Here is a 27,942-nt window from a genome sequence, read left to right as displayed (position 1 = left end):
CTCTTTTGTTCCATCATGACAGTAGGACCAATTTGGGCCTGGTAGGACACTTAATGTACAACTCTTTCTGTTGATTGTGTATCATTTAAAGGAAACAACAGCCAAGGTTTATTGAAATTGACCTACTCACATCTTAGTGTATCTGATGTCTAGTTTGGTTACCACGAGCTAATTTCCCTACCCAGAGTTGGAGTTGTTAGTGTTGTCTATAATGTATCTGACATGTAGTTTGATTAGTACTATTCTAAAACCTACCCAGAGTTGGAGTTGTAGTGTTGGCCCCCTCCCTGCAGAAGTATCCGGCAGCACAGAACCTGGGCGGGGAGGCCAGACCGGACTCATCACAGGCGTAACGTCCGACGCATGGCGTACAGTCTGCCTCCGACTGGATTCCTGGGGACAGGAGGTGAGAATGTGAGGTCAGAAAGCTAGACTACTCTATCAGAGCTTTACAACTACATAATGTAAAATTTTGGAATGGGTGGAATATTTGCAAAGGACTTGTACTAATTTTACACCATACAAGGTGGCCAGGCTGGCAGAGGACTGCAAAAGGTGAAAATCTCTAGTTAAATGCTATGCTGCCCCTACAGCTTTCGACTACCTATGGGACTGAGGGACGGACAGATTGTTGTTGTTCTAACATAAAACTACTTTAACCTCTTTTAATTCTAGACAGTGGAACTATGGTTATGATATCTTTGTAAGGTGTTGAATACACCTGCCACATGTGTTTCTAGAGTGTTCTACATGCTGAACTCACCTGTGAGGTTGTTGAAAGTCCCAGGTGGACAGGGGAACTCCTCAGCGTACCTGGTCCCGTTGGGACAGTAGTACCCCATGGGGCAGGTGTAGCTGTTGTACCAGACCACAGGACCGAAGGTGGCGTTACAGAAGAACCCAGCAGGGCAGTCTTCACACGTCCATTTCCCTGCAGTGTCCTGGTAGGAACCTGGGGAAAACAACAGTGTTAAGGACTGTACAAGTGCGCCACCTAGTGTTCCAAAATGGCATTACAATTACAGAAAAACCCAGCAGGGCAGTCATCACACGTCCATTTCCCTGCCGTGTCCTGGTAGGAACCTGGGGAAAACAACAGTGTTAAGGACTGCTCTGTACAAGTGCGCCATCTAATGACCCAAAATGGGATTACATCTGCTTCTAGCATAACACTAGGAGTCAAGTCAGGGTTAGATGGCACCTACCTGAAGGATGTGGTGGACAGGTGTAGTTACCAGGTGTTAGGGTTAAGGTTTGGAGGTTACCTACCTGAAGGGCATGGCTGAGGTGTGCTGCTCCCCTGCGGACAGTAGTGTCCCTGAGGACAGGTGAAGTTGCCAGGTGTAGGCGTGACCTGGCCTGTAGGACAGTAGTACCCCTGAGTGCAGTCTCCGGATGGTTCAGCCAAGCCCTCTCCTCCACAGTACTGACCTGCAGGCAAGAGCTCAACGTTAGAGCTTTCAGCAATCTTTGGAAACACTGATGATTTCAGCATTTTTTTCCCAATCTTTCAAAACCAAGAACTTCCTGATGAGACCTTCCAAAATTCCACACTTAGATCATGAAGAAGACACCGAAACACATGTAATTAAAACAAAGAAAGGCAGAGGAATGCCGTTTCACCTGGTGTGCAGCTGACACAGCTGGTGGGCTGGCTGTTGCCGGTTGTGTTGAGATAGTAACCCTGGCTACAGGGTGTCCCGGCTGAGCTGCCAGTGGGGCAGTAGTGGCCGGTGGGACAGATGTCTCCTGTTGTGTTATCTCTGGGGTTGCTTAGCCAGGCTCCCAGCATGCAGTAGTAACCTTTCAAGATGGATGTTACAGCAGCAAGTTATTGTCATGTGGGATATTTTCTAGCAATAACAAGGAAAGGCTTTTATTCTTCGCTACAGGATAACTTCTGTAACATGCATTACTTTTCTGTAAGGAAATGTGTCAGAGTTTGAGTTGGTCAGGCTAAAATAAAAAGGCCAAAGGGTCAGTTGAAAATTTGGTAACTTTTTCTATCATGGATCCCTGACAAGTATTTCCCACCAACCTACAATCTACAGGCTTTCAAATCAAACGTTCACCGCCATCTCCTGACATAGCCATGTTTCTCTCATCTTTCTAGTTCATTGCCGAGAAGTGGTCGCATAGGCCTTGTATTGAACAACTCCGTTAAATAAAAAAAAGGTTTTGAACTTGAACAAACTTGTGGCTGTTGATATTGAACAGGAAGATCAGGCTGAGAGTTTTCCAGGAATTTTGAGAGCTGACTTCTCACCTTGCTGGCACTGAGCAGTAGGAGCTGCCAGCCCCACGTTGGGGCAGTACCAGCCGGGGTCGCACGAGGTCGGAGCCTCGGAGCCGACGGGACAGTAGTCGCCTCGCTGGCACTGCCCTCCCACAGCTGGGTCTGTCGGCATGAAGTGGGCCGAACCACCGCTGCAGTAGTAACCCTCACTGGGACGGGACGAAGGCAATCAATCAGTAAATCAGTAAATCAGTTTATCAATTAATCAATCGTCGGTAAAGGTAAAACATCCAGGTGATATGGCAAAAAAAAAATTACTCAAGCCACCCAAAATCATATCTAACAGTTTCTGATTTTGGCAAATCAATCAATGAATCAATGAATCAATCAATGAATCAATCAATCTGATACTGATTTTACTGATACTGAACAGGGCACAAGAGAACATGGCACATTTTCTGTGAAGAGGGTAGAAACTTGAACATGGCAGATTTGCTATAAAGAAACTAAATACTTGAAAACAATGAGCATCACCCACCTGCAGTTGCCCGTGGTACTGGACAGGCCTGCCACCTGGCAGTATTGGCCGGGACTGCAGCTGAGGCAGGCCGTGAGGTTAGTCTGCCTTGTTACCGGGTTAAACGTGCCGCTGGGGCAGGCGAACTCGTCCTCCCTGCCTGTGCCTTCCGGGCAGTAGTATCCGGAGGGACAGGGGTTCCCCGCAAATGTGGAGGAGTTAGTGGGACAGTAGTACCCGGGGGGACACATTTTGCAGCTGCTCTCCCCCGCTTCGTCTTGGTACGTTCCAGCCTCGCAGCCAAGCGGATACTCGGTGCCAACTGGACAGTGGTAACCAATCGGACACACACCTCCAACTCCTGCAATGGGAAATATATCAATATAAAAAACATGTCTTAAACCTACCAAACTAGAATTATACTACTCTGGCCAGGTCAGCGCTGTTGTACTAAACGAACATGAATGGAGACTGGTGACACTACATGTATGATTGGACTGGAATTTGGAGTATGAATAAAGATAATGGCCAAGTCTGTGAAGTTTTGCATATATCATGTTTGTACTTGATATATAGTTCTTTACATATGCTTGTTGTTATTTTGCAAAAAAAATTATTTATCAGTACTCCTCTGGATGCCAAGAATTTGCTGCAGAGAACTGCACTTTTAACAATATTTAACCTAGAGTCAGTAGAGATAAAAGTATAGAATTTGCATAGTGGACGGATGACAATGGCACAAAATCTGTACCAACTAAAATAGATAGCTGATGAAGATATGCATGCAACAGGTAGTTTTTGACCAGTAGAGGACAGCAGTCATGAAATCTAAAGAGACATTAATACTATTATAATAACTTAGTCCTGATTTAGTAACATCGATAGATGATGACATGCAAATAACAGGTAGTTGTTGACCCACCTGTGAATCCCCCCAGTAGAGGACAGGTGTCGTTGTAGGTCTCGTTGTTGCCAGGTGTGTGAGGGTTCGGCCTGTCGACGCCCGCGGCACACCAGTAGCCCGCGGCACACGGCCCCGTCACGTTGGTGGCTGCGGGTTCGCTGCAGTAGTAACCTCCGCTACAGTCCTGACACTGGTCAAGCTGGCATAGGGGATTCAACAAAAGGATTTACATTGTGGGCTTAGAAAACCTGCTTGGCAAAGTGCCTGAACCTACAATGTTGACTGCAAAATAGCATAAATTTTTGTATTCTACTCAATCTGTATGGTTCCTGCAATAGAAAGACTTACAGAAAATGGAGAGATAGACAATCACTATGTCTAGTTTACACCCATCATAAGACATAACAGTACAAAACCCCAAATCTCTCTACGTGTTTACAAAATGTATAATAAATATTATCTTAGCTTCTGCTAGACCATGTTTACATTATAAATATGGTAATACATTGTGGAGGTTTTGTAACACATGAATATGTTTCTATTGCACAGATTGCGAAAAGATGAACTAGTGTAAGAGTTTACCCTGTAGAGTTTATGCTGGTTGCTGAAAGTCCCGGCCGGGCAGGGTTTCCAGTCCAGACCGGTTCCCTCCGGACAGTAGTACCCTGCAGGACAGGCATGGTACCCGGACTGGGGGTCACCCGAGGTCACATTCTCTGGCAGGCAGTAGTACCTGTACAGGTGAGATATTAGGACAGGACATGATTAACATATCTATATCCTTGCATCTTATTAGCTTAAAGCCAGTTTAAACTGTAATTCTAACATAAGAAGTTGAACTTAGCCCAAAGTTTGACTGTGCAACTCCAGGAATTTCTTTTGTTGGAAATGACAGTTTTAAACTTGCTTTGTAATGACTTCTACGAACGCAGATGAACTTTTAAGATAATATAATATGCATCCTCTTAAGCTTAAAGGCTACTGAATCAATTTTGTGATGTTTACATGCCATCTCCTCCAAACTTTCTTCCAACTTTCCAGCAGAAGGAAGTATAAGATTACTGTAACATTACAACAACACTTACCCTGGTGGACATATTTCACACAGATGCTGTGGTGTAGTGTTGGTGAAGTGTCCTGAGGGGCCGGTCTGGGGGTGGGGAGGCCCGTACGGGTGGGGGAGTCCCGTAGGGTGGGGAATTAGTAACTGTGACTATACTTACCCTGGTGGACATATCTCACACAGATGCTGCCCTGTAGTGTTGGTGAAGTGTCCTGAGGGGCAGGCCTGGGGGGTGGGGGAACCCTGGGGACAGTGCAGCCCGATGGGACACTCCACTGGGTTGGGCACTGATGATCCTGTAAAAGGGGAGTTGGTATGATAGTTATTACATGTAGTTAATGAATACTGTATTGTACATAGTTCTTTTCTATCATTATCTACTTATATATATATAGTATGCACTACACATTGTTCTGACAGCAAATCCAACTGCATCAGATTCAGATTTGAGAAAAAGGAGATATAATTTTTTGGAAACTGTGTTTTTTTTATCTACCATCTCAAAACCTCTACCATTTGTAAAACTGTTATCAAGTAGAGGAAATTACCAGTAATTTTAAGCAAAATGCATTTAATCATAATTACCAACATCACGTGCATTTTTAAAAGCCTCTGTTACCAAGAAAGTACCAACTTGAATACAGAAAGGTTGATCTTTCTTGCTGCTTACCTTCAGGACAATAGTAGCCTTCCTGACAGAGGTCCTCTTCCTCAGTCAGCCCAGCCTGCTGGCAGTACCACCCCGCTGTGCAGTTGGTACATTCCGCCCTATGGGTCAGCCTGGTGTTGTTTGAGAAGGTGCCACTTGGGCAGGGGTAGGGCAGGTGTGTTCCGGAGGGGCAGTAGCTGCCGGCAGGGCAGACGATCTCGGTTTCAGAGCTTGAGCCGTTGGGACAGTAGAAGCCTGGTAGGCACAGACCACTTTCCTCAGTCAGACCCTCTGTTCCACAGTAATAGCCTGGGGGAGGCAGAAAAATTCATACTTTTAACTGCAAATTGCCTGAAATAATGGGTAGCCCCATTCATTAAACATTGATAAGTTGTTTCAAAAAAGGCCCCAGTCTTGCAAAACACAAGCAAAACATACTTTTGTTGGAATGGCAAACGACAGTACAATACCATGATTCCTTACAGAAACGGTTGCAGAGTTTCTTACAGCCAGCACTCTACGTGTACCTGATAACTTTTGTTGTTGCTGGTAACTCTACAAATTTAGAGCACCCAAGCTGTTCAACATAATGTCTAACACATGAAATACTTGTTAAAAACCTGAAGCTAAAGGAAGTGTTTCTGGACACTGCTGGAGAACAAAAATCATTCTTGCACCAGGCCATACGCCTGTACAATAAGTCTTCTTACATAGTAAGACTGTTCTGGACATTTTCTTGTCTTAACCTCAGTGCTCATGGCGATGCATTTGGTATTTATGGGTGTGTTGTTTCGTCATGTATTTGTAATGTTAGTTTACGATTGTACAGTCAGTGCTATTCAGCTTGTTTTTGTACACGCTGTGAGGCTGATTTCTTTCAATAAACTGTTAAACTGTTAAATAGAGAGAAATGGAGTGTTTGTCTGCCCACCTCCTGTGCAAGGCAGGCAGCTGGTGTGGTTCCACAGTCCTGTGCTGTTGGAGAACGTTCCCCTGGGACAAGCGGCCGGCTCCGCGGTGCCCTCGGGACAGTAGGACCCCGCGGGACACACATTGGCGTCGGCACCCTGGTCAGGCGCTGCCTCCGTCGCTCCCTGTTTGTTAATTTGTTTCAAATCTTCCATTAGTGATACCAAATTGTACACTTATCTTGTTTAAAATACAATATAAAGCAATACAATAAATAGCCAATTACAATAACAATGAACTTTATTGCATATTCATGCCCCACATGGACCAAATGCACTAAGTTAGATAACTGAGAAACAAGGGTAGAAGGAACATGTGTTACATATCTATAGGACCTCTTCTCTTTTTGAAACAAGTATGAACAAATTGACAGTTTTTCATTTAAATCGTAGTCTTTTAATTGATAATTCCGATATGATCAAAACATTTAGTGTGGTATACTTACATTTTCATCCAATATACATAACAATTAATATGAACAATATTAAACCTTCAAGATGAACAATAACTACTGTACCTGTTTGCAGAAGTACCCTGGTGCACAGGGTGTGTTTGGAGCTGTCAGGCCCCTCTCTCCGCAGTAGAACCCTCCCAGACAGGCACTGCACTGGGCTTCCTCGGACAGCCCTGTTACGTTGCTGAACGTCCCCTCAGGACAGGGGAAGGCTGTGGCGATCTCTGTACCGTTGGGGCAGTAGTAACCTGGGCAGGGAGACAGACAACATCATCGCAAACTGGTAAGAGTGGTCATGTTCACTTCAGAAAGATACTGGATAGTTGAAAATCTCTCTGTCATAACATACACGTATATAATTGTAACATACATGTATATACACAGTAATTGAAGGTTCTCTGAATGGATTTTGTTCATTGAGTCATCGAAATACACAATCTCATAATGACAAATCTTGGACTTTATGGAAAGTTTTGTAATTTAATTTTTGTGCGCAGTACTTGTCCTTGGTGCTGAAAGCACTGTTGTAATGAAGTCTTCCCGGTTAACATTGTGACCTTACCTTGTGGACAGACGTATGCTGTATACACCCAGATACTACACAATAGTGCTCAATTTTAGTATAGAAAGACATTTGGATATCTGTTAGATCCACAGTTGTCTGTAACTGCAAGTTTCTCTGATGGTACATGTAGTATTTGAAAAGGTAGTTTACAAAGTCAATGAAATGCTACAAAATCTATAATTATGCACTTTATTAAACAAGCTACAAGCTTTTTTTTCCTAGTGTACATGTTATCTACAAAAGGGGTTCCCTCTGTAATAAATATAAATAGTACTTGTCCATGGTGCTGAATGTAATGCTGTGACAAAGTCCCTGTACCTTGTGGACAGACATATGCTGTGTAGTTGACCACGGGACCATCCGAAGTGTCGCAGTAGAAACTGGGAGGACACTCCTTACAGTCGCTCTGCCTGGTGAGGTCCTGGTACGACCCCGGGGGACAGGCCTCGGGCGCCCCCACCCCCTGCTGACAGTAGTGCCCCACCGGGCAGGGGAAGGCGTTGGGGGTGGGGATGGTCTGGCCACCTGGGCAGTAGTAACCTGGGGTAGGAGAAAAAACACACATTCTTAATATATAATACACCAAAATTAGTTGCCATTTTTTGCCACTAAAACATTTCAGATGGTAACATGGTAACACATTTTTCATTTGCCTGAGTAGATTACCAACACAGTCACTCTGGTCTTCCTCAGTAGACTGACCCAGGGAGGCTTGTCACATGGCCTACCTAGGTCAGTCTACGGAAAACTTGAGTGAAAGCTCTAGGTGAGAGAACTTCTTTGTGTTGGATCTACAGTTTTAACTTAAACTACCAATGCAGATGAACCTTCATGAAAGTATACCACCCACCTTGAGTACAGTCCCCTGAGGGAGTAGCCAGTCCGCTGGAGTTACAGTAGGACCCTGCCGTGCAGTCCTGGCAGTACGAGCTGTTCTGGGCTCCTGTGGATGGCAGGAAGGACCCTGGAGGACAGGCCTGCTCCCTGCTGCTGCCCTCTACACAGAAGTGCCCCGGGCTGCACTCGGCTCCTGGGCAAAAAGTAACACAGGATAGTCAGGACACGTTTTATCCAGAAGACTATTTTATCTAGAACTGTGCTCAGGCATGGTTCTGGTTAGTTCATGTGTGTCCAGAACTATGCCTAGGTCAAGTCTACATCTATGTTCTTGGATACTCAGAGACTATCCAGAACCATCCCTGATTCTAATAAAAAAACCTATTTAGGCATAGAACTAGAGAGGCACTTTTTTGCATACAACAGCTGCTGACTACATCTGTCTATCTGTATTGTTTATAAGGTTTGTATAATCATACAGACCAGGGTTAAGATCTTGATTAAATAGGACAAGGTGACATTTAAATCACTGACTTTGTGAGCCTGAAGTGGAATTTTTATACCCTGAAAGTCAACATTGCTACTTGGTGTAAGTTTTTACTTCTGACATTGTAACTTTGACTACTAAACACAAGTTTAGGATTGCTAAACACAAGTTCACAGCATGCCAGACATACAGAAACAAGCCACACTGCATGTTCCCCTCTTACCTCCGACTCCGTTTGGTGTAAGTGTGGTGTAAGATTTTACAAGACTTAGTTATACATAGGATTGCTAAACACAGCATGCTACACAATACAGAAACAAGCCACACTGCATGTTCCCCTCTTACCTCCGACTCCGCTGGGTGTAGGTGTGGTGGAGCCGTTGGTGCAGTAGTGGCCAGCATGGCACAGCCCCGCGGGCGTGGGTAGTCCCGCCACGTCACAGTACCACCCCGCAGTGCAGGGGGTGGGGAGGCTGGACCCCAGGGGGCAGTATTCACCTGGGGGTGGAGGGCAGAAACAAGAGGCTTGTGTGTTGGAATAAAGTTCAACCTTTTACTATGATAACTACCAACACAGATAAACCTTCATGATAATGTGCAGTATATTTGCTGAAGTCCTTTTCCCCACCTGGTTGACACTGCCCTCCTGTTGCCGGGTCGGACGGTTCGGGTTCGATGGCACCTCCGCTGCAGAACCATCCCTCGGGACACACGTCTGTGGGGTGGGGGTTCCCCAGCCCCTGGCAGTAGGACCCTGGGGTGCAGCTGACACAGGCAGAGTCGTCAGGCATACCTGGGTTGGGGATAACAGCGTTAGTGTGGGGTGGGGAGAGCAGCACCCCTGGTGAAATTGAATCTTTTACAGCCAAGAGTCAACAAGTTAAAGCGGTGTACATGTGGCTTTGCAAAAAAGCATACTGTACGTAACAGTTATAATCTGTTAGGATTTTTTCATGACTACAAACTCAAGTCATGTATCTCATCTTCCAGTCTCAAATTCATAACCCAACAAACAGAATGTCTCACAGTATATAAATCAGTAAGCTGTGAGGTTGTTGTAAAGTAAAGGGCTTTGTTCCAACACAAGAAAGAAACTCGCCATAAATTTTTGGTTGATCACGTCAACCTTCATCACATGACTGTGTGATCTTCTTGTGCTGGAGCAAAGCTTGAATTTTACAACTACAGATTCTACCAACACAGATGAGTTTTCATTCAAACCTCACAATGTTAATAAGCTGACTTGCCTTGTAGTTCTAAGTTGACTCATTTGTTGCTCTAATTGTATTATGTTATTTGATTACTTTTTGTATTGTTTTGTATTGTCATTTTATTGGCATGGCGGCTTTGAAAAAGTGTTTTATGTCAGAAACACCTGTTTCGCCATGCCATCCACAGTGCAAATTGTATGTGGTAAAACTTAATAAATAAATAAAGAAAGAAAGAACCTGTGAGGTTGTTGAATGTCCCAGCCGGACAGGGCCATTCCTTGTCGTAGGTTGTGTTCTGTGGACAGTAGTACCCGGGTGGACAGGGTGTTTCGGCGTAGGTGCTGACGTTAGCCTGACAGTAGTACCCCTGGGGGCAGGGCTTGCAGTCGGCCTGGGTGTACAGGTCCTGGTACGTCCCTGCCTCGCAACCCAGGGGTAGGGCGGTACCGGTGGGGCAGTAGTGGCCAGGTGGGCAGATCCCGCCTACACCTGTGTGCTCACCTGGTGGGGAACAAAAGACAGCTGCATTGTTTTGTTGATGAAGGTTAGACATCCAAGTAATAAGACATGCCAAAAATCAGTTACTCAAGCAATTTTGGAAAATCATATCCAGTTTTCAAAATCATATCCAGTTGCTTGAGTAACTGATTTTTGGCATGTCTTATTACTTCTGTAACAGCAACATGAAATTATCTTGTATGCATTAATAGTCTAAATAAATGCCCAATGAAATACCAGTATACAATTCTTTGTGAGATATTTTGAGGAGGCTGCTTTTGTTGTTTCATACTTTCAATTGATAAAAGTAATATGCAGGCATTGACTTCTGTGGAGACTGCTGTCTTGTAGTAAAAAATATGCTCTTTTTTTGTGTTAGCACAAAGATTTAACTTGAACCGACACAGATGAAATCTAATACTGATGTGAAGGTGGAAAATCTCTCCCCATGAGAATAAAAGCAGATGTGAGACGTACCCAGGAAAGTGCAGTTGTCAGTGGTGGAGTTGGAGCTGGTGTACGGCATGGGTGTCGGCCTGTCTACTCGAGATGTGCAGAAGTACCCAGCAGCACACTCGGCAGTGGGGGAGGTCTGGTGCCAGCCACTACAGTATAAACCACCTGGGGACACAATATGTGGGTGAGTGATGCATGTAGTGACATACGTGTAATAACAATAGTTGAACATTGCTTTGTCTGGTGCCAGCCACTACAGTACCAACCACCTGGGAGCACAAGATATGGCTTAGTGATGCATATAATATCATAATATCTGGGGTAAACAAGGTATGTTAGCAATGCATGAAATAACATAACAACTGTAAGGCATGGGAGTCGGTCTGTCCACTCTGGATGTGCAGAAGTACCCAGGAGCACACTCGGCAGTGGGGGAGGTCTGGTGCCAGCCACTACAGTACCAACCACCTGGGGCAAACAAGATGGGTTAGTGATGCATGAAATATCATAATAACTACAGCTGTAAGGCATGGGTGTGGCCTGTCCATTTCGAGATGTGCACATGTACAGCAGCATCCAGCAGCAAACTGCTCAATCTAGTGCCAAACATTGCACGGGAGGAATCTTACTTAATAGGCAACATCCTCAGAGAAAGTGTTAAGACACAACTGGAATTCATGATATGATTGTGGAATGTATAGCAGCAATCAGACAGGAGCCATATTCAAAATTTCTATCAAAGATCTCAATATATATAGGTTTAATGAATGAATGAATGAAGACCTTTATTGTACGCAAATACCCACTGGGTTCAGTACAGGTCACAGGAAAGACGTCACAGTTTGCAATGAATATATACAGTGTACAGGCTAGCGCTAATTCTATGTACTATGGTCTAATGATTGCGATAATTCGACTTCTTCTCGCTTCTTAGTAACGGTGTAGATATAAGTACAGATGTGTTTTATAATCGAACGTTTGTCTAGAGCCATTCGAAATATGAACTTATCTGTGTTACTAAGATGTATGAAATGGGGAAACGTACATTGCAATAGTTTATAAAGCTCAGCTCTCTCTTCGTTGTATAAACTACATTCTAATACGATGGCTTAGCCCCATCTCCCTACCTGGACAGTCTGTGCACTGTGCCTCCTCTGCCAGACCAAGCTGGTTGCTGAAGGTTCCAGGCGGACAGTCGGTCCAGTTCCGACCGGTTCCCTCCGGACAGTAGTAACCTCGCGGACACAGTCTGTAGCCAGAGGTGGAGTTACCTGCAACAGTGAGGAAAAGTAGAGGTAACCATCCCTGTCCTGGGTACTGAACATACAGCACCAACCAGTGACCATATTGTAGGGATAACAACCATCCCTGTCCTTGGTACTGAACATACAGCACCGACCAGTGACCATATTGTAGGGATAACAACAATCCCTGTCCTTGGTACTGAACATGTAACACTAACCACAGTGACTATACTATAGGGATAACAACAATCCCTGTCCTTGGTACTGAACATGTAACACTAACCACAGTGACTATACCATAACAAACACTACTGTCCTTGGTGCTGAACTGCATTTAAGTAGAGAACTCTGGAATGTAAGTAGTATATATTATACTGCAAGAATATTAGAAATTTCCACAATTACATGTATCATATCTATAAAATATCATAAAATGAAGCTAGCTACCAAGTATGATTGTCCTCTTGTAGGCAGTTTACACATTAGAAGTTGGGCATACAGGGTATCACAAGTTGCATGCTGTAATACGAACAGTTGCCTCTGTATACCAGCAAAGCTTCTCTGCTATACTGAAGGGCAGTAAACGGGTATATCTGTGATCAGTAGTACACTCAGTCTTACCTTCTATAACCTCCTCCGGTACACAGTAGTACCCGGCCGGACACGTCAGGCACTCCCAGGTCTGGGTCAGGTTAGTGAACGTTCCCGGCTCACAGGGGACGGGGGCTGGGCTCCCCTGGGGACAGTGCAGGCCGATGGGGCAGGGAGTTCCCCCAGGGGTGGGGACGTCGTCTCCCCCTGGGCAGTAGAACCCAGGGTCACAGTCGCCTGAAGGGCTGGACAGGCCTGGGGGGAGATAATGTTAATAATAATAACAATGCAAAAATCTGACGTATTTTCATTCATTGTATATGTGACATGCCAGTTAGTTTTAAATAAAACTGATACTGATGTGATCATGAAGAAACTTGAGTGACAACAGTTAACATTTACTCAGCTTTAGCACTTTTAGTGTCTAAAATCACCTGGTACTGGTCAGGAAACTTAGTAACTGTAAATGCCTGACAGTATGCATGGTTATCACCTATTGAGCAATTCTGATAATATAACCCAAATTCTCTATGATTGAACATGTAGGAGATTGAACAACTTTGGTGAGGTGGCTTTCTGGCACAAATTTGTTGCGAGGTTAAGTACATGTATAAGGGAGAAGGTTCAAACTGTAATAACTGATTCTATTTCAGAGATTCAGATTTTACTTTCCACTGATGTTTGACAGCATTGTTGACAAACAATACAGCATAATAAACTTCCCACAAAATGTATGACAAAACAGGACTGAACAACACTATTTATCAACTAGAGTGGATATGAGTCCCTCACCAGTCTGGTTGCAGAACTTGCCAGGATCACACGGGTCGCACTGCGAGACGTTCTGGTTGTTTGTGGCAATGCTGTAGGTTCCCCTGGGGCAGGGGGTGGGGCTGCCCGACCCCTGGGGACAGTAGTGGCCCGAGGGACAGGAGATGTTCCTGGCATGGGAGGATCCCAGCTCACAGAAGTACCTGAAGTTCAACGGTAACAAAAACAATGTCAAAATTTCGTCAATGAGAAACAACAAAAATATATCTCAATAGGCTGCTGACCGATACTAATAATGTCAATGTTTAACAAGTGTTTGCATGAAAAAAATTATGTTTGGAAACATTTTTTTACAAATATCTTTTCTTTAATTTTTCTTTTCAGGTACATGTAAGTCAATTGCTTATGTTTACTGCCCATTTCATCCATCCCAATCTTTTCCTTCCCTCTATCCATTCAGTTTCACCACCCTTACCCTGCGTCACACAGCCCACTGGTGTCAGTCATGGCCACCTCTCCGCAGTACTCCCCTGCAGGACATAATGTACAGTCCCCTTCCTCCCTCAGCCCCGTGGTGTTACTGTACGTTCCCTTTGGGCAGGCTGAGGGGTTGGACGTTCCTTGGGGACAGAAGAATCCTTCGGGACAGATGTCGGCATCAGCACCTGCAGATGGTAAAACAAGAAAAGCTTTTTAAAAAAGCTGGCCGGGGCGCACATTGAAATTTTCTTTACTTTAAGAGCAGATACAAAATTTCCCAGTGATAGCAGTGACTTAATGCACTGCGCTACTTGTATGTATATGACAATATGAATGTGAATCAGTGTTGCAGTCATGATATTTAAGTGCCGTCAATTAACCTGTCACCCCTACTCCCCAACGGTATAGCTCAAGCTATCCAATTCATTGTGGCAATCCTACCTACCTACCTACCTACCTACCTACCTACCTACCTACCTACCTACCGACCGACCGACCGACCGACCGACCGACCGACCGACCGACCGACCAAAGATTGAAATATATATGAAATACTGTGTGTCTCTGAGAGACAAAATTGCTGACATAGAGTCTCATAGCCTCGGACAAAATTACCAAATGTAATACGCCAAAAAACAGGTAATCAAGCAACTGGATATGATTTTGGAAATCCAAGTAACTGCTTGAGTAATTTGGCGTATCTTATTACCTGGATGTCTAACCTTCATCGACGTACCAAATGTAATAGGAACTATTTTGATGTTTATCTATTTGCCCTGCACTTAGTGGTTACTATTCTACTGTGTGCATTGGAATAACAGACTTCTGTAGATCCTGACCTTGGTTTGGTGTGGAGGTTTCAGCTCCCTCCTGGCAGAAGTAGCTGGCGTCGCACTGGTCAAACGGACTGACCAGGCCTGGCATGGGGCAGTAGTGACCGCCCAGGCACCGGCTGCACTGGCTGGACTGTCTCAAACCAGTTCTGGGGGAGAAACAACAAAAATATATCTCAGTAGGCAGCTGAGTGTAATACTTAATGAAATGATGTCAATGTTAAAAAGGCGTGTGCAGGTGTTTGAAAAAAAGGTTCAATGTCAATAATCATGCGCCAAAAAACAGTTAGTCAAGCAACTGGATATGGTTTTGGAAATCATATCCAGTTGCTTGAGTAACTGTTTTTTTGGCGTATCTTATTACCTGGATGTCTAACCTTCACCAACATGTCAATAATCATGCCTTAAATACTTTGAACACTAAGCAGTTTCTAACCTCATGCTGTGAACACTATGAGGGTAGGATTCTTTGGTTATTGTACATCCTACAAACTTTTTAAGGCTACTGAATCAGAAGCAACTTGTCAAATTCTGAAAACGGTTACTGAGAGATGTTTCAGATAGCATCCACCTTCCATCAGTAACATTTTAAAACCATAGTCTATTGAATACAGGTATGAGACAGAATGTACATGTTAGAATAATATGGTTGAAGTACATGTATAAGTAACTCATACCTGTTGTTGAAGGTTCCATTTGGACAGGGGAACTCGTTTGCATATCTGGTCCCCTCCGGGCAGTAGTACCCCATGGGGCAGGTGGTAGTGGTGTTGTCCAAGACCACATAGGTCACCGTGTTGTCGCAGAAGTAGCCTGATGGGCAGGCCTTGCAGGAGCTCTGCAGCTCCTCGTCTTGGTACGTTCCATTCTCACACCTCACGGGGGTGTGCGCTCCCGACTCGCAGTAGTGACCAACAGGACAGCTGCAGGAGAAATCAGAATATTTCTAACCATTAAAATACTGAATATAAATTAGTATTATTAGTAGCACTATAGTATCAGTGATGTTTTTTAAAAATTGTATGAAGAATTGTATGAAGCTCTCTGAATGGGAAATAATATGGTCAAAGTTTGCACTGTCAAGAAGTTAAACATTCTTGTATGTGATGCAACCTTTTTTACATGCAATGTGGAGACTGCATGGTATTCCAGAGCATCAAATGCTCTTTCCCTATAGTTAGCTATTTGTCTAAGCTCTTGCTTCTGGCCACAAATTGTAAAAAATTTATTTAACAGTTAGCTACGATTTTCTTCATCAACTACATCAGCCCTTACTTAGCATTTCCCACAAATCCTACCCGTAGTCAGCAGGTTGTGAGACGTTCTGGCCACCGGGGCAGTAGTAGCCTGGGTTGCAGGCTCCTGCGGATAGCGGCCTCCCCACCCCGGGGCAGTGCTCCCCCAGGGGACAGGCCAGGCAGTCTGCCTCCGCATCGTTCTGTGTGGAGTCGAGGAAGGTTCCGGTGGGGCAGGGGAGGGGGGCGGCACTGCCCATGGGGCAGTAGTGACCTTTAGGACAGAGGTCGCCCGTGGAGTTGTCCACAGGGTTGGGGAACCGAGCTCCCAGGGTACAGTAGTAGCCTGGAAGGTACAAACAGGAACAATAAATGACAATTTCAGAAGTTGAGAAGGTTCATATTTGCCTTCTGGTAGTTATTTTATTATGGTAGAGTATAATGATTATCACACATGCATTTGGGAGCCCTGGGGTCTGACAGTACTTACCTGCAGTACAGTCTCTGGTGGGTAGAGGGAGCCATGGTGTCTGACAGTACATGTACTTACCTGCAGTACAGTTTCCAGTGGGTAGAGGGAGCCCTGGTGTCTGACAGTACTTACCTGCAGTGCAGTTTCCAGTGGGTAGAGGGAGCCCTGTTGTCTGACAGTACTTACCTGCAGTACAGTTTCCGGTGGGTAGAGGGAGCCCTGTTGTCTGACAGTACATGCCAGGGCTGCAGAGCTGCGGGGAGGAGGACCCCTCTGGACAGAAGTACCCCGGCTGACACTCCCCTCCATTTGTAGCGGGGGTGGCAGATGTGGAGTTACCGGAACAGTACCAGCCTGCAAGGGAAGGCAGGGGCTTAGATCATAGACAATAACAGCAACATAGTTGTTTTCAAAGGTGTAACAATGGATGAAAGACCAAAAACTGAAAAAGAAAACTAGAAAAATATGGCAACAGACGCTAAATTTTTTTAGTATCTGTCAGTAGATTCTATAATTACATAGAGGCTATTTGATACACACATAAAGGCATTGCCAACTCTTTGCAAACATAACTTGCATTGTACATCAAGCAGAAATTTGAAAAGGTCTTTAAATACAAATTCAAAAGTGTTTTAAATGTAAAATCTATCAGTAAGAAGATGAGACATTCAAGTAAATCCAGTCTACATAAAAAGAGTTAAATATAAATTATATATTTAAGAATTTTAAAATTAAACCCACCCTCCTGACAGAGGCCGGTGGGATAGTCCAGGCCCGGGGTTGCGCAGTAGGACCCGCCTGGGCAGGGCAGGCAGTCACCCACAGACCGCGCCATGGTCAGGTTATAGTAGGAGCCGGCAGGACACGGATTCTCTGTCGCTGTGGCCGTCCCCTCGGGACAGTAGTGGCCTGGGGGACAGGGCTTGTCCTCGTACTGGTCTGAGCCTGGGTAATATATAGGGAATATTGGGCATAATTAATTCTGGGAAATATAACGTCAGGTACAGTTAATTACATGGTCAGGTTTAAAGAAATTAAACACCCAAGATGCCTGGTCTAAATTTAAAACATGTAGAAGAGGGGTTAAGCACAGGGTTAAGAAAGCTCACAAAGAATACACCTCAAGTTACTTAGAGGCTAACATACAAGAGAGTCCCAAAGCTTTTTGGAACTATATAAAATCTATTAGACAAGACTCCACTGATACAGCTGCCATAAGGCACCAGGGAGTCCTCACAGCAGACCCCAAAGAGAAGGCAGAGGCCCTCGGGGAACAGTTTGAGTCGGTTTTTACTAAGGAAGACACTAATATCATCCCAACCCTTGGTGAACCTTCAATACCGACCACACCAGAGCTCAAGGTATCAGTGGAAGGGGTAGCCAAGCTACTCACAAATTTAAATCCAAATAAAGCAACGGGCCCAGACGGGCTATCACCTAGGCTATTAAAAACTGTAGCTACCCAGGTCTCACCTATATTAACAGTCATTTTCACACAATCCCTAACCACTGGTGATGTGCCTCTAGATTGGAGGTCTGCAAACATCACACCTATCTATAAAAAAGGTGACAAGGCTGCGCCAGCAAACTACCGGCCAGTCTCACTGACGTCTGTTTGTAGTAAAATTTTAGAACATATTGTGCACTGCCATATAATGTCCCATCTTGACAAATACAATATTTTATGCCCGGTACAGCATGGTTTCCGAAAAGGACTTTCGTGTGAGACCCAACTACTAGTAACTACCCATGATCTAGCACATGGTCTTGACCAAAACCTTCAAATTGATGCCGTGGTGCTGGACTTCAGCAAGGCGTTTGATACGGTACCGCATCAACGCCTGCTGAGTAAGCTCCAGCACTACGGCATCAAGGGACACATCTTGTCCTGGCTCAAAGCCTTTCTAACGGAGCGGACACAGACCGTAGTTCTTGACGGCGAATCCTCCAAACCCTCAAGGGTTACGTCCGGTGTGCCTCAGGGCACGGTCTTGGGCCCGCTTCTTTTTCTCCTTTACATAAATGATTTGCCCGACATAGTTAATAGTAACGTACGTTTGTTTGCCGACGACTGTTTGTTATACCGGGTTATTAAGAGCCCGACAGACGCCCAGGGCTTACAGGCCGACCTGGACGCGCTGACCGAGTGGCAGGATCGTTGGCAAATGAATTTTAACCCAGCTAAATGTCATACTATTCACATTACACGCAAACGTAGACCACTTGTTACGCAGTATAGTCTTTGCTCGGTAAATCTTACGACTGTAAAATCGTACCCTTACTTGGGAGTTCACATCTCCAACGACATGCGTTGGGATGCTCACATTGCTCACGCTACTGGTAAGGCAAACAGGACCTTGGGAGTTATCCGGCGTAACTTATACCATTGCACATCGCAAGTCAAAAACACTTGCTATAAAGCCCTGGTACGCCCTCAACTCGAGTACTGCGCCTCAGTGTGGGACCCCTACACAGCTGGTGGGGTGCAGGCAGTTGAGCGCGTACAACGCAGGGCAGCCCGGATGGTCATGAATGACTACGCCCGCACCAGTAGTGTGACCGAAATGTTGCAAAAACTCCAATGGCCCACTCTTGCAAACAGAAGAAGAGAGGCACGTCTGACTACAATGTTCAAAATAACTCACGGTCACATGCACATACCCTCTGAACAATATCTTATTCCTGCACAGCGGCGCACCAGAGGTAGCCACGCCTTTAAATACAATATTATTCCTGCAACGAAAGACTGTTTCAAATTCTCATTTTTCCCACGCTCGATACGAGAGTGGAACAGTTTACCTGCCCAGGCCGTACAGGCACAATCTGTGGAGGCCTTTCGGGCCTCTCTACTGTAAGGTCCACGCACCTCCCCCCCCCCTCCAGCGATACCCCTTACGGGGTTGTTAGAGGAAGAAGAAGAAGAAGAAGAAGGTTATAGTAGGAGCCGGCAGGACAAGGGTTCTCATTCGCTGTGGCTGTCAAATTAAATCAACTCTAGTTTAATATACAAAAACACAAGAAAGAAACAGTTGACATGCCCTACCCTGCAGACAGTAGTGTCCTGCTGGACAGTTGATGCAGGTAGCCAGTCCCGTTGTGTTGCTATGGGAACCGGATCCGCAGGGTTTGGGGTGGGTGGTTCCTCGCGGGCAGTAGTGCCCCACAGGACAGATGCCGCCCACTCCTGTCATGCCACCTAGCAGGAACAATTGGTACTGCATCATCAGATAATATTCACAGAAACTGGCAACACTATACACACATGACATGGCAGAAAAACATGTAGGTAGGAGTTGAATTGCCAAAGACAATCACGAAACAAATATAAAGAGTCTTGGCTGGCTGAACTTTAAAATGACTGTGAATTGCTCTCCTTCCTACTTTCAACTGTTGACTTGTTAATTTTAAAAGTTTGTTAAGTCTATTCTGCTTTATCATCAAATGTACATTTAGATTTTACTAAGCTTGCCTTAACGTTCTTAATGTATACAAATTGGATATCTATAAATTTTATATCATACAATATAGGAAACTTGCATGAGTGAGGAAATTTATCACTATCACTATTCCTTATTATTACATATTACATGATTGTGGTTGAAAGAAATCTTTCATAATAATGACCCTTTCTCCAGACAGAACCTTACCTAGCAGCTGACATGTGCCGTTGATGAGAGTGGCGTTGTAGTCTCCATCTGGCCTCGGTCTGTCCACCCCGTACTCACAGTAGTAACCTGGAGAAGGGCAGTCAGGTCAGAACGACAACATAACATGGCCGAGATACAGGAACTTCATACTGGTTATATCAGAGACCCGTCACTTAATGCAGAATCAGTTGGTTTCTTACATACATGTAATAATCACACTAAACTGAAAACTAGACTACAAGTGTAACAGCAACAGGCATAAATCAAACTTAGTGACTGGTTCTAAGTCACTGTGATTTTTAGGAGACTGGGCCTCCCTGAAAAACAACTTGGCAGTTAAACGGTGTGGAAATTGAACCAGAATCTGATGTTCAGACAACATTACACTAAACAACAGCCTCAAATCTGTTTGTTGTGAGTTGAAAAGTACATAAATTGAATCACACAACAGCAGACGAAGGTCCATGCACAAACCTTTTTTGGTTTGTCAACTGTTTAACTGACAACAAAGGGCCACAAACCTGCGTCACACTGGTCCGTGACTGCGGTAGCCTGCAGACTGCTGCAGTAGTGTCCGCCAGCGCAGGCCTGGCACTGCGGCTCCTCCCACAGTCCTGTGTCGTTGCTGTATGTTCCCCTCGGGCACGGCCGCCAGTCGAAGGCGGTTCCCTCCGGACAGTAGTACCCCGCCGGGCAGGTCCCCACCACCTGCCCATTCAGGCAGTACCTGGGAACAGAACGGACAATGTGAACGGTAGGTTACACTAAGGTTTGCCTGCATTGTAGAATTTTACAGGCCATAGGGACAGTGAGTTAATCCCCTGTGTATATAGGGAAGACCATCTCTCTCCTTCCACTGCATTTTACCTGCTCAATCGAATACAGGTACCCATTTTACATCTGGGTGGAGTGAAGCAAGTCATGTTTAAGTGCCTTTTCCAAGGACAAACCTTCTAGCCAGGGATGGCAGGAATCAAACCTGTGACCTCTCGGTCTTTTGTCCGCTTGCCTAACCACCCGGCCATTCAACAACATACAAGACAACTAACTAGCAAAAAAACTAAAATGATGTCAACACTTATAATATACACTGAGACATAATAATTTTAGGAATAGTGTCCTTACCATCCCTGAGGACATGTGTAGCACTCGTCCGCGTGTGTGTGGTTGGTGTGTGTGCCGTTGTCACAAGGCAGAGGCTCAGACGAGTTGAGCGGGCAGTAGTGGCCCACCCAGCAGGCAAACTCTGCAGGACGTGAGCTGTTCTGGCCGCCGGGGCAGTAGTAGCCCGGCTCGCAGGCTCCACTGGGCTCTGTCAGACCTGCAGTGGGAACATACATCTTACACATGAAGGATGTCTGCAGATGTGAGGGAAACTATATTATACATTTACCAGATAACCTAACTTACTCTAGTCAGAAAAAAACAACAATGCAGGTTCTTTCTAGTACTTATTCTGTCACTAAAGACTTTGTCTATGCTGAATGCTTGGTTCACAATGTTCACCAATGCCAGAAAACTGAAATGTTCACAAATTCCGACTGCCATACATATTTGAATTTAATGATAGAACACCATCATAGATAATGCTATAATATTAGGCCGGGGCTGGCTACAAGGAGTGATAGAAATATGGGCTGTACACAGTGAAGAACTGTTTAGGCCTGTGTATGGGGACTAGGGTTAGGGTAGGGTTATGGTTAGGAATGCGGAGTGACATATCTCACCTTCAGTCCCACAGTAGCTGCCCTCGGTACATTGTGTGCACTGGGAGGAGCTGTTCAGGCCTGTGTAGGGGTTAAAGGTCGCCTGAGGACAGCGGGAGGGCGTTGGCGACCCCTGGGGGCAGAAGTGACCAGCAGGGCAGATGATGTCAGTCCGGGTGGATGCTCCCTCCTCACAGTAGTAACCAGGGGAGCAGGGGCCTAGAAGTGGGGTGGGGGTGGAAACATGTTATTTATTACAATCATGGAGAAGGCATGAAAAGCATGAAACTAACTTTAAAGTCAAACCTACACAATGGCAACACATTTTTAACTGTAAGAACGACAAATAAATACTGCAACAAGTTTGCTAGGCCATACAGAGTTTATAGCACATCAAAAAATGGACCATTGCTGGCACATTGAAGAACATACTAAAATCATTTCACATTAAATTTTGCAACCATTGCTGGCACATTGAAGAACATACTAAAATCATTTCACATTTGCAACCATTGCTGGCACATTGAAGAACATACTAAAATCATTTCACATTTGCAACCATAGCTGGCACATTGAAGAACATTAAAATCATTTCACATTTGCAACCATAGCTGGCACATTGAAGAACATTAAAATCATTTCACATTTGCAACCATTGCTGGCACATTGAAGAACATTTTTAGATCATTTCACATTTGCCACCATTGCTGGCACATTGAAGAACATACTAAAATCATTTCACATTTGCAACCAAGTTCTGTGTTCTCACCTTCCACCTCGGTGAGTCCGGGAGTCTCGCAGTAGGACCCGGCCAGGCAGGCGGTGCAGGAGCTCACGTTCATCAGCCCTTCTGTACCTCCAAACGTTCCCGCAGGGCAGTCCACAGGCTCTGCTGTACCCTCCTCACAGTACGAGCCCTGCACGGAATAAATTAAGAACTTTATTGACACAACAAATTTAAAAGTAAAGCGACTTTTGCACGGAGACTTCTTCTTTCAATCCAAAATTTACTAACTCACTTGAATGTATGTTTAAGGTGCTTTGTGTTTCTCTAGTTTCGTAGTTAAAACCAATTCTAAATGTATCGTTTGCCTAAGAAAATCCCCATACCTGTGGGCAGATATTTGCGTCGGTTGTCTGGTTTGGAGTGCGAGTTTCGGCATACTGTTTGCAGAAGTAGCCGGCAGAGCAGGGACCAGACGGGGATGTGAGGCCGACATCGCCACAGTAGAATCCGCCTGAAGCAGACAAGGCAATTCCATGTTCAAACTGTGAGGGGACTTTGCAGCTTTAACAATAAGCATCGTTTTCTTTTACTTTTTGATTCATATCATTGTACCCCAGAATTTGGCACACTGAATTTTAAGATCTTATTTTAAATGTCCTGCTCAAGCTGGTACATAGCCATACCTGTGCATGGGCTACAGTCTGCGGATGAGTTGAATCCGGTGGAGTTCCCGTAGGTCCCGCGCGGGCACGGCCACTGGTTGTACCGCTGCGTGCCGGGCGGACAGAAGTACCCGGCTGGACACTCCACACTGCCGTTCACAACAACCACACCTGGGGGAGAAACGGGAGTGAGCTTAGACTGGTCTGAACACCTGTACACCTGTCACACCTGTCCTCAACACTGCAACACCTGCCACCAACTCAGCCACACCTGCCGCACAAAACCTTGGTTAATATCACCTGGACGAAGTCACACACACCTGTCAAGATTGGCACATTGGCACCTGTAATTAAACCCCACTGTTATTGAAGTTCCAGGAATTGATCCGCCTGTTACTATCGACTTCCACCGACACACGGTGACTGCATTCCCGCAATCCCTCCTTTAATCCTGAGGGTTTAACACTGATCTTGCCTGCTACCGATCCTCCCCCTGAAGTCTGGTTTCTCAACCATCGACTATTACTAAAATCAGGCAAGGCCTCGGGGGCAGTCGGCTGTCGGCCATGGCGAGCATTTGACTTTGAACCAGGCAGCCACGAGTCATCTCCCTGTGAAGGGGCCACATCCTCGGTGTAGAAGATCGCTGAGGTAAAACCTGTTCCGAAGGAGAAACCACCACGTCTTGAAATGATCTGCCTGATATCCATGACAACCATTTCTGATATCCCTGACATTTAGCCGAGTCTTGGAAGTACATTGTCTATAAACAACCTGCGGTAATACACACACACACACACACACACACACACACACACACAAACACACACACACACACACAAACACACACACACGTACACACAATACACACAGGCCAAAAACAAAACCTCCATTTTTCATGGAGGTAATAAATATAAAATCTATAAATCAACACAGTTTTCTCACCAAAGCTGTTGTCGCAGTAGTATCCGCCGGGGCAGATGGTGCAATCTGATTGGCCGAGCTGATCCTGATACCATCCGCTGGGGCAGATGGTTGGCTGATGGGAACCCTCGGGGCAGAAGTATCCCACAGGGCATTGCAGCCTGTCGGGGACGTCCTCCCCTCTCGGGCAGTAGAAACCGGCGCTGCAGTTGCCTAGGTGACGAGAAATTACACACAGGGCAATGAAACTCGTTCTCATTCAATGGAAATAATGCAACAGCAGATTGAGAAGACATCTTCAAGCCTGCAATATATATTTTGTGTTAAGTTTTGGTGAAAACTTGAGGTGGATAATCAAGCTAATTTTTCCTTCAAGCCAACCAAATCTTTTGTCACATTGGTGCAGTTTTTTTTCTTCATCTTTGTCTCTCAAGATATCCTAACAAAGGTAACACGTCAGGATGAAGTTGGAGTACTGTCTTCCTCCTCATAGATTTGTCCTACCTAAATAACAGGAAGAGCTACAAAACTGTTACTAACATATCTAACTATTAAAGAGCCCATACCTGAGGTGGTTGTCATGTTGTAGTCTCCACAGTACTCCCCAAAGCTACAAGGCCTGCAGTCGGTAACGTTGGTGTTCCTCTTACTGGAGCTGTAGGTACCAGGGGAACAGGGGGAGGGGTAGGCTGAACCCTCCTCACAGTAGTAACCTGGAAAAACGTTAGGAATTTTCACCATAAAGGAAAACTAGACAGTGCCTATTGCTATTTCTTAGCAAGAATAATTGTGAAGTAACCATTCAGCTCAGCAGTTCTTACCGGCTGGACATTCGTCTCCCATGGACCCGTCCAGAGGTGTGGCAGTAGTGGACTTCAGCTGGCAGAAGAAGCCGGCTGCACACGGTCCCACAGGCTCCGACAGACCGGCCACGTCACAGAACTGACCGCCTGGACACTCCAGCTCATGGTCAGTACCTGGACAGTCGAGAGAGAAACAGTGATGAGAGTTGAAATGTGCATTAAGCTTGGTATACATCATAGGTATATTATGAATACAACAGTTGCTCCCTTAACTTTTTGTATGCTTTACTTAATAGCTACTCTGGCACGGTTTTGGCAAGATTGTTGCAAGAGAACCTAAACTACAAGACAAAATCCAAAACAATAGACTGATCTGGATCGAACACACCGAACCCCTGGCATGTTCTAATTCTAACATCTCCGTCAAAATCAGCGCAGGAAGGGACACGCCGGCTGCTGCCGCCAGAATGTCGGTTTTGCTGTCAAACTTTAGGGTTGAGTTTTATAAAAAAAATATCTTGGATGAAGCCTTACCAGCAGGACAGTAGTACCCCTCCCTGCAGCGTCCCCCGATGGCAGAAGTGGGGTGGGGGGTTGGCGTGTGGCTCCCCCCGGCGCAGTAGTACCCGTCGCTGCAGTTCCCTCGCGGTGCCTCCATCCCCTCCACATCACAATACATCCCAGCAGAACAGGCCAGGCAGGATGAGTTAGAGCTGCTGTAGTTAGCAGGGTTGTAGGTGCCAGGAGGGCAGGGGAACTCGTATGGATGGCTTGTGCCATTCGGGCAGTAGTAACCTGTAGGAAAAAAATTGAGTCTGTAATTTCCAACACAGTAAATTTGACTTATCCAAATTTTTGATTTAAAAAATTAATGCAGGGTTTGTCAATGAATGAGCAATCCACTGCTTCAGACTCTGTGATCTGTGGATCATAACCTGCAAAAATTTGTGCTGAACTTCCTATAATTATTTGAACAGGGTTCTTACCAGCAGGACAGGGTGTGTCTAGGAACTGTGTGCTGTTGTCCAGACAGTAGAACCCCTCAGGACAGACCTTACACTCCTCCAGGCCCTGCACACTACTGTAGGTGCCGGCTGGGCAGGGGAGGGGGGCTGTGGTGCCCTCGGGACAGTAGTGACCCAGCGGGCACTGGCCACCATCTCCTGGACGGGACAAAATGAAGGAAAGAGATGTGTTGGCTTTATGGTAATAAACTTGAGTAATGCATTAGTACAACCAGTGAGATTTTACATAGTAGTACACTATAATCAAATGACACACCATGATAAACCTGACTGGAATCCATCTCCTATAGGAGACCAAACGATTGAAAGTGACCTGCTGGCTTTATGGCATTTTGTACACAATTATAGTTCAACCTGGAACTGCAGTGAACAGGTAACAGTAATACATAACAGGGTATAGGAAATTTATGTTGAACAAACTTGCCATTGAAAATGTGAATTTGGACACCAGAAATCTTACATAGTTTCCAAAGATTTATAAAACAGTCTACTGAGAACAAAGGAGTAAACAGCTGTTACACATCCAATTTTATAAAACTTAACGTTATCCATTTTTGAGGCTTTAGTTAGGGTTAGTTTTTATCATCTTATGTCTGACGACCAGTTTGTAAACCTTTGTGCTGGTAGAGTCTCACCTGTGTGATAGGTCTGGTCCGGACACAGGCAGCCGGTCGAGTTGTCTGTGGAGTTCCTCACCTGGCTACAGGTGTTTGGGGTGCTGGGGTCAGGTCGGTTCACACCTGATCTGCAGTAGTAACCTATAGGGGGGAGGGGGGCACAAACATGACAAAGTGGAACACACTTCCAAAGTAACACAGGTACGCAGCTGTTAGTTGCAGCTGTATGAACGAATAAATGAATGAATGAATCCACATTTGTTTATATTTCTTGAGATGACAAATTAGGTGTTGATTTGTAACTGGATGGTTTCCCACTTTCTGTTATTTCTTTCTTATTAATCCAAATAAATTTAAAAAATAAATGAATGAATGAATGATTGTTTTATCTACAATTTGACCTTGACGTACCAGCTGAGCAGTTTCCGGCAGGTCGTGTCAGGTGAAGGTCGTCGCAGTACGTCCCTCCATCACAAGCCGTGCACTGGCTGGTATCCCACAGTCCTCTCTGGTCGCTGTAGGTTCCGGAGGGGCAAGACTGCCAGTCCAATCCGGTACCTGTGGGGAGGGGGGCAGCGAAGAATGACGTTTTGGTGCACTTTAAGGTCAAATCCATGGAATTTCAAAGAAACGATTATACACCACCCTTTAAACATCTTTACATGTAAGTTTAAACAAGAGGACAACATTACTGAGTGAAGATTTATGTCTAACATAGTAGTAATGGTTTATTTGTCCATACATAAACTAACATGTCAAACACATCTCGCAGCCCATAGGCTGAATTGGGGTGTTGACATTTACAAAACGAAGCTCAGGTTTAAAAAAAAACTAGAATATCGGAATTTGAAACATCAAGGTAATAAGTCATCATATCATATATTAAAATAGAAGTAAATTTCACATATTAAAAACAACAAAGAAGAAGAAGAACTCTCAATACAAATGTAAAGTGAAGGTAACTATAAAGGACATGTAAACTCTAGCAAAGTCATAGTAAAATTACAATAATGGGATGAGGGAGGCACCGTCATGTAAGGCTATTAATACTATCAGTAAGTCTGTGTCAATCATTCTATTGCCGACCTTGAGGGCAGAAGTACCCCTGTGGACAGAGGGTGGCGGCCATGGTGGCGTTCTCAGGCTGAACAGGCAGGCAGTAGTACCCAGCAGGGCAGGGGTCACACTCAGCAGCACCTGGGGGGGGGGGCAACGGTTATCACGTCAAGGTTAGGAGGCTAGGACACTTTATTTTAGTCTGATTCCCTTTCTTTATGGCAATTTCTTTAAAAACAATCATTTTCAGATGTTGAAGAAATACTACTACTAACTGTAACAATGTCACAGTAATACAATGTT

At 45.0% G+C, this 27,942-nt stretch overlaps 1 protein-coding gene across 1 annotated transcript in view; it reads right to left on the bottom strand.

Moving 5' to 3' along the window:
• The window catches only part of LOC109479343, a 118,550-nt gene that overhangs the window by 51,379 nt on the left and 39,229 nt on the right, over positions 1 to 27,942 (bottom strand). The window contains exons 56-100 of the mRNA XM_019781294.1: positions 27,670 to 27,780; positions 26,995 to 27,141; positions 26,602 to 26,724; positions 25,928 to 26,104; positions 25,476 to 25,736; positions 24,960 to 25,115; positions 24,705 to 24,851; positions 24,160 to 24,351; positions 23,236 to 23,385; positions 22,936 to 23,063; positions 22,595 to 22,742; positions 21,847 to 22,044; positions 21,245 to 21,440; positions 20,641 to 20,846; positions 20,120 to 20,206; positions 19,516 to 19,668; positions 17,214 to 17,417; positions 16,605 to 16,826; positions 16,064 to 16,346; positions 15,443 to 15,688; positions 14,772 to 14,914; positions 13,928 to 14,117; positions 13,474 to 13,655; positions 12,712 to 12,936; positions 11,974 to 12,117; positions 11,207 to 11,314; positions 10,868 to 11,011; positions 10,130 to 10,393; positions 9,310 to 9,474; positions 9,027 to 9,179; positions 8,208 to 8,387; positions 7,676 to 7,897; positions 6,856 to 7,040; positions 6,301 to 6,463; positions 5,391 to 5,678; positions 4,881 to 5,016; positions 4,240 to 4,390; positions 3,676 to 3,856; positions 2,775 to 3,114; positions 2,267 to 2,445; positions 1,624 to 1,803; positions 1,270 to 1,431; positions 1,013 to 1,083; positions 764 to 977; positions 256 to 393 (exon numbers count right to left, since the gene is read on the bottom strand). Of these exons, the coding sequence (XP_019636853.1) occupies positions 256 to 393; positions 764 to 977; positions 1,013 to 1,083; positions 1,270 to 1,431; positions 1,624 to 1,803; positions 2,267 to 2,445; positions 2,775 to 3,114; positions 3,676 to 3,856; positions 4,240 to 4,390; positions 4,881 to 5,016; positions 5,391 to 5,678; positions 6,301 to 6,463; positions 6,856 to 7,040; positions 7,676 to 7,897; positions 8,208 to 8,387; positions 9,027 to 9,179; positions 9,310 to 9,474; positions 10,130 to 10,393; positions 10,868 to 11,011; positions 11,207 to 11,314; positions 11,974 to 12,117; positions 12,712 to 12,936; positions 13,474 to 13,655; positions 13,928 to 14,117; positions 14,772 to 14,914; positions 15,443 to 15,688; positions 16,064 to 16,346; positions 16,605 to 16,826; positions 17,214 to 17,417; positions 19,516 to 19,668; positions 20,120 to 20,206; positions 20,641 to 20,846; positions 21,245 to 21,440; positions 21,847 to 22,044; positions 22,595 to 22,742; positions 22,936 to 23,063; positions 23,236 to 23,385; positions 24,160 to 24,351; positions 24,705 to 24,851; positions 24,960 to 25,115; positions 25,476 to 25,736; positions 25,928 to 26,104; positions 26,602 to 26,724; positions 26,995 to 27,141; positions 27,670 to 27,780 (8,043 nt within the window). The remainder of the gene's footprint in view (positions 1 to 255; positions 394 to 763; positions 978 to 1,012; positions 1,084 to 1,269; positions 1,432 to 1,623; positions 1,804 to 2,266; positions 2,446 to 2,774; positions 3,115 to 3,675; positions 3,857 to 4,239; positions 4,391 to 4,880; positions 5,017 to 5,390; positions 5,679 to 6,300; positions 6,464 to 6,855; positions 7,041 to 7,675; positions 7,898 to 8,207; positions 8,388 to 9,026; positions 9,180 to 9,309; positions 9,475 to 10,129; positions 10,394 to 10,867; positions 11,012 to 11,206; positions 11,315 to 11,973; positions 12,118 to 12,711; positions 12,937 to 13,473; positions 13,656 to 13,927; positions 14,118 to 14,771; positions 14,915 to 15,442; positions 15,689 to 16,063; positions 16,347 to 16,604; positions 16,827 to 17,213; positions 17,418 to 19,515; positions 19,669 to 20,119; positions 20,207 to 20,640; positions 20,847 to 21,244; positions 21,441 to 21,846; positions 22,045 to 22,594; positions 22,743 to 22,935; positions 23,064 to 23,235; positions 23,386 to 24,159; positions 24,352 to 24,704; positions 24,852 to 24,959; positions 25,116 to 25,475; positions 25,737 to 25,927; positions 26,105 to 26,601; positions 26,725 to 26,994; positions 27,142 to 27,669; positions 27,781 to 27,942) is intronic.

Source organism: Branchiostoma belcheri, unplaced genomic scaffold, assembly GCF_001625305.1.
Source record: "Branchiostoma belcheri isolate BF01 breed outbred unplaced genomic scaffold, Haploidv18h27 scaffold48, whole genome shotgun sequence".
Lineage (NCBI taxonomy): Eukaryota > Metazoa > Chordata > Leptocardii > Amphioxiformes > Branchiostomatidae > Branchiostoma > Branchiostoma belcheri.
Note: the sequence above shows the minus strand (reverse complement) of the source record. Positions and strands in the feature narration are given on the sequence as shown.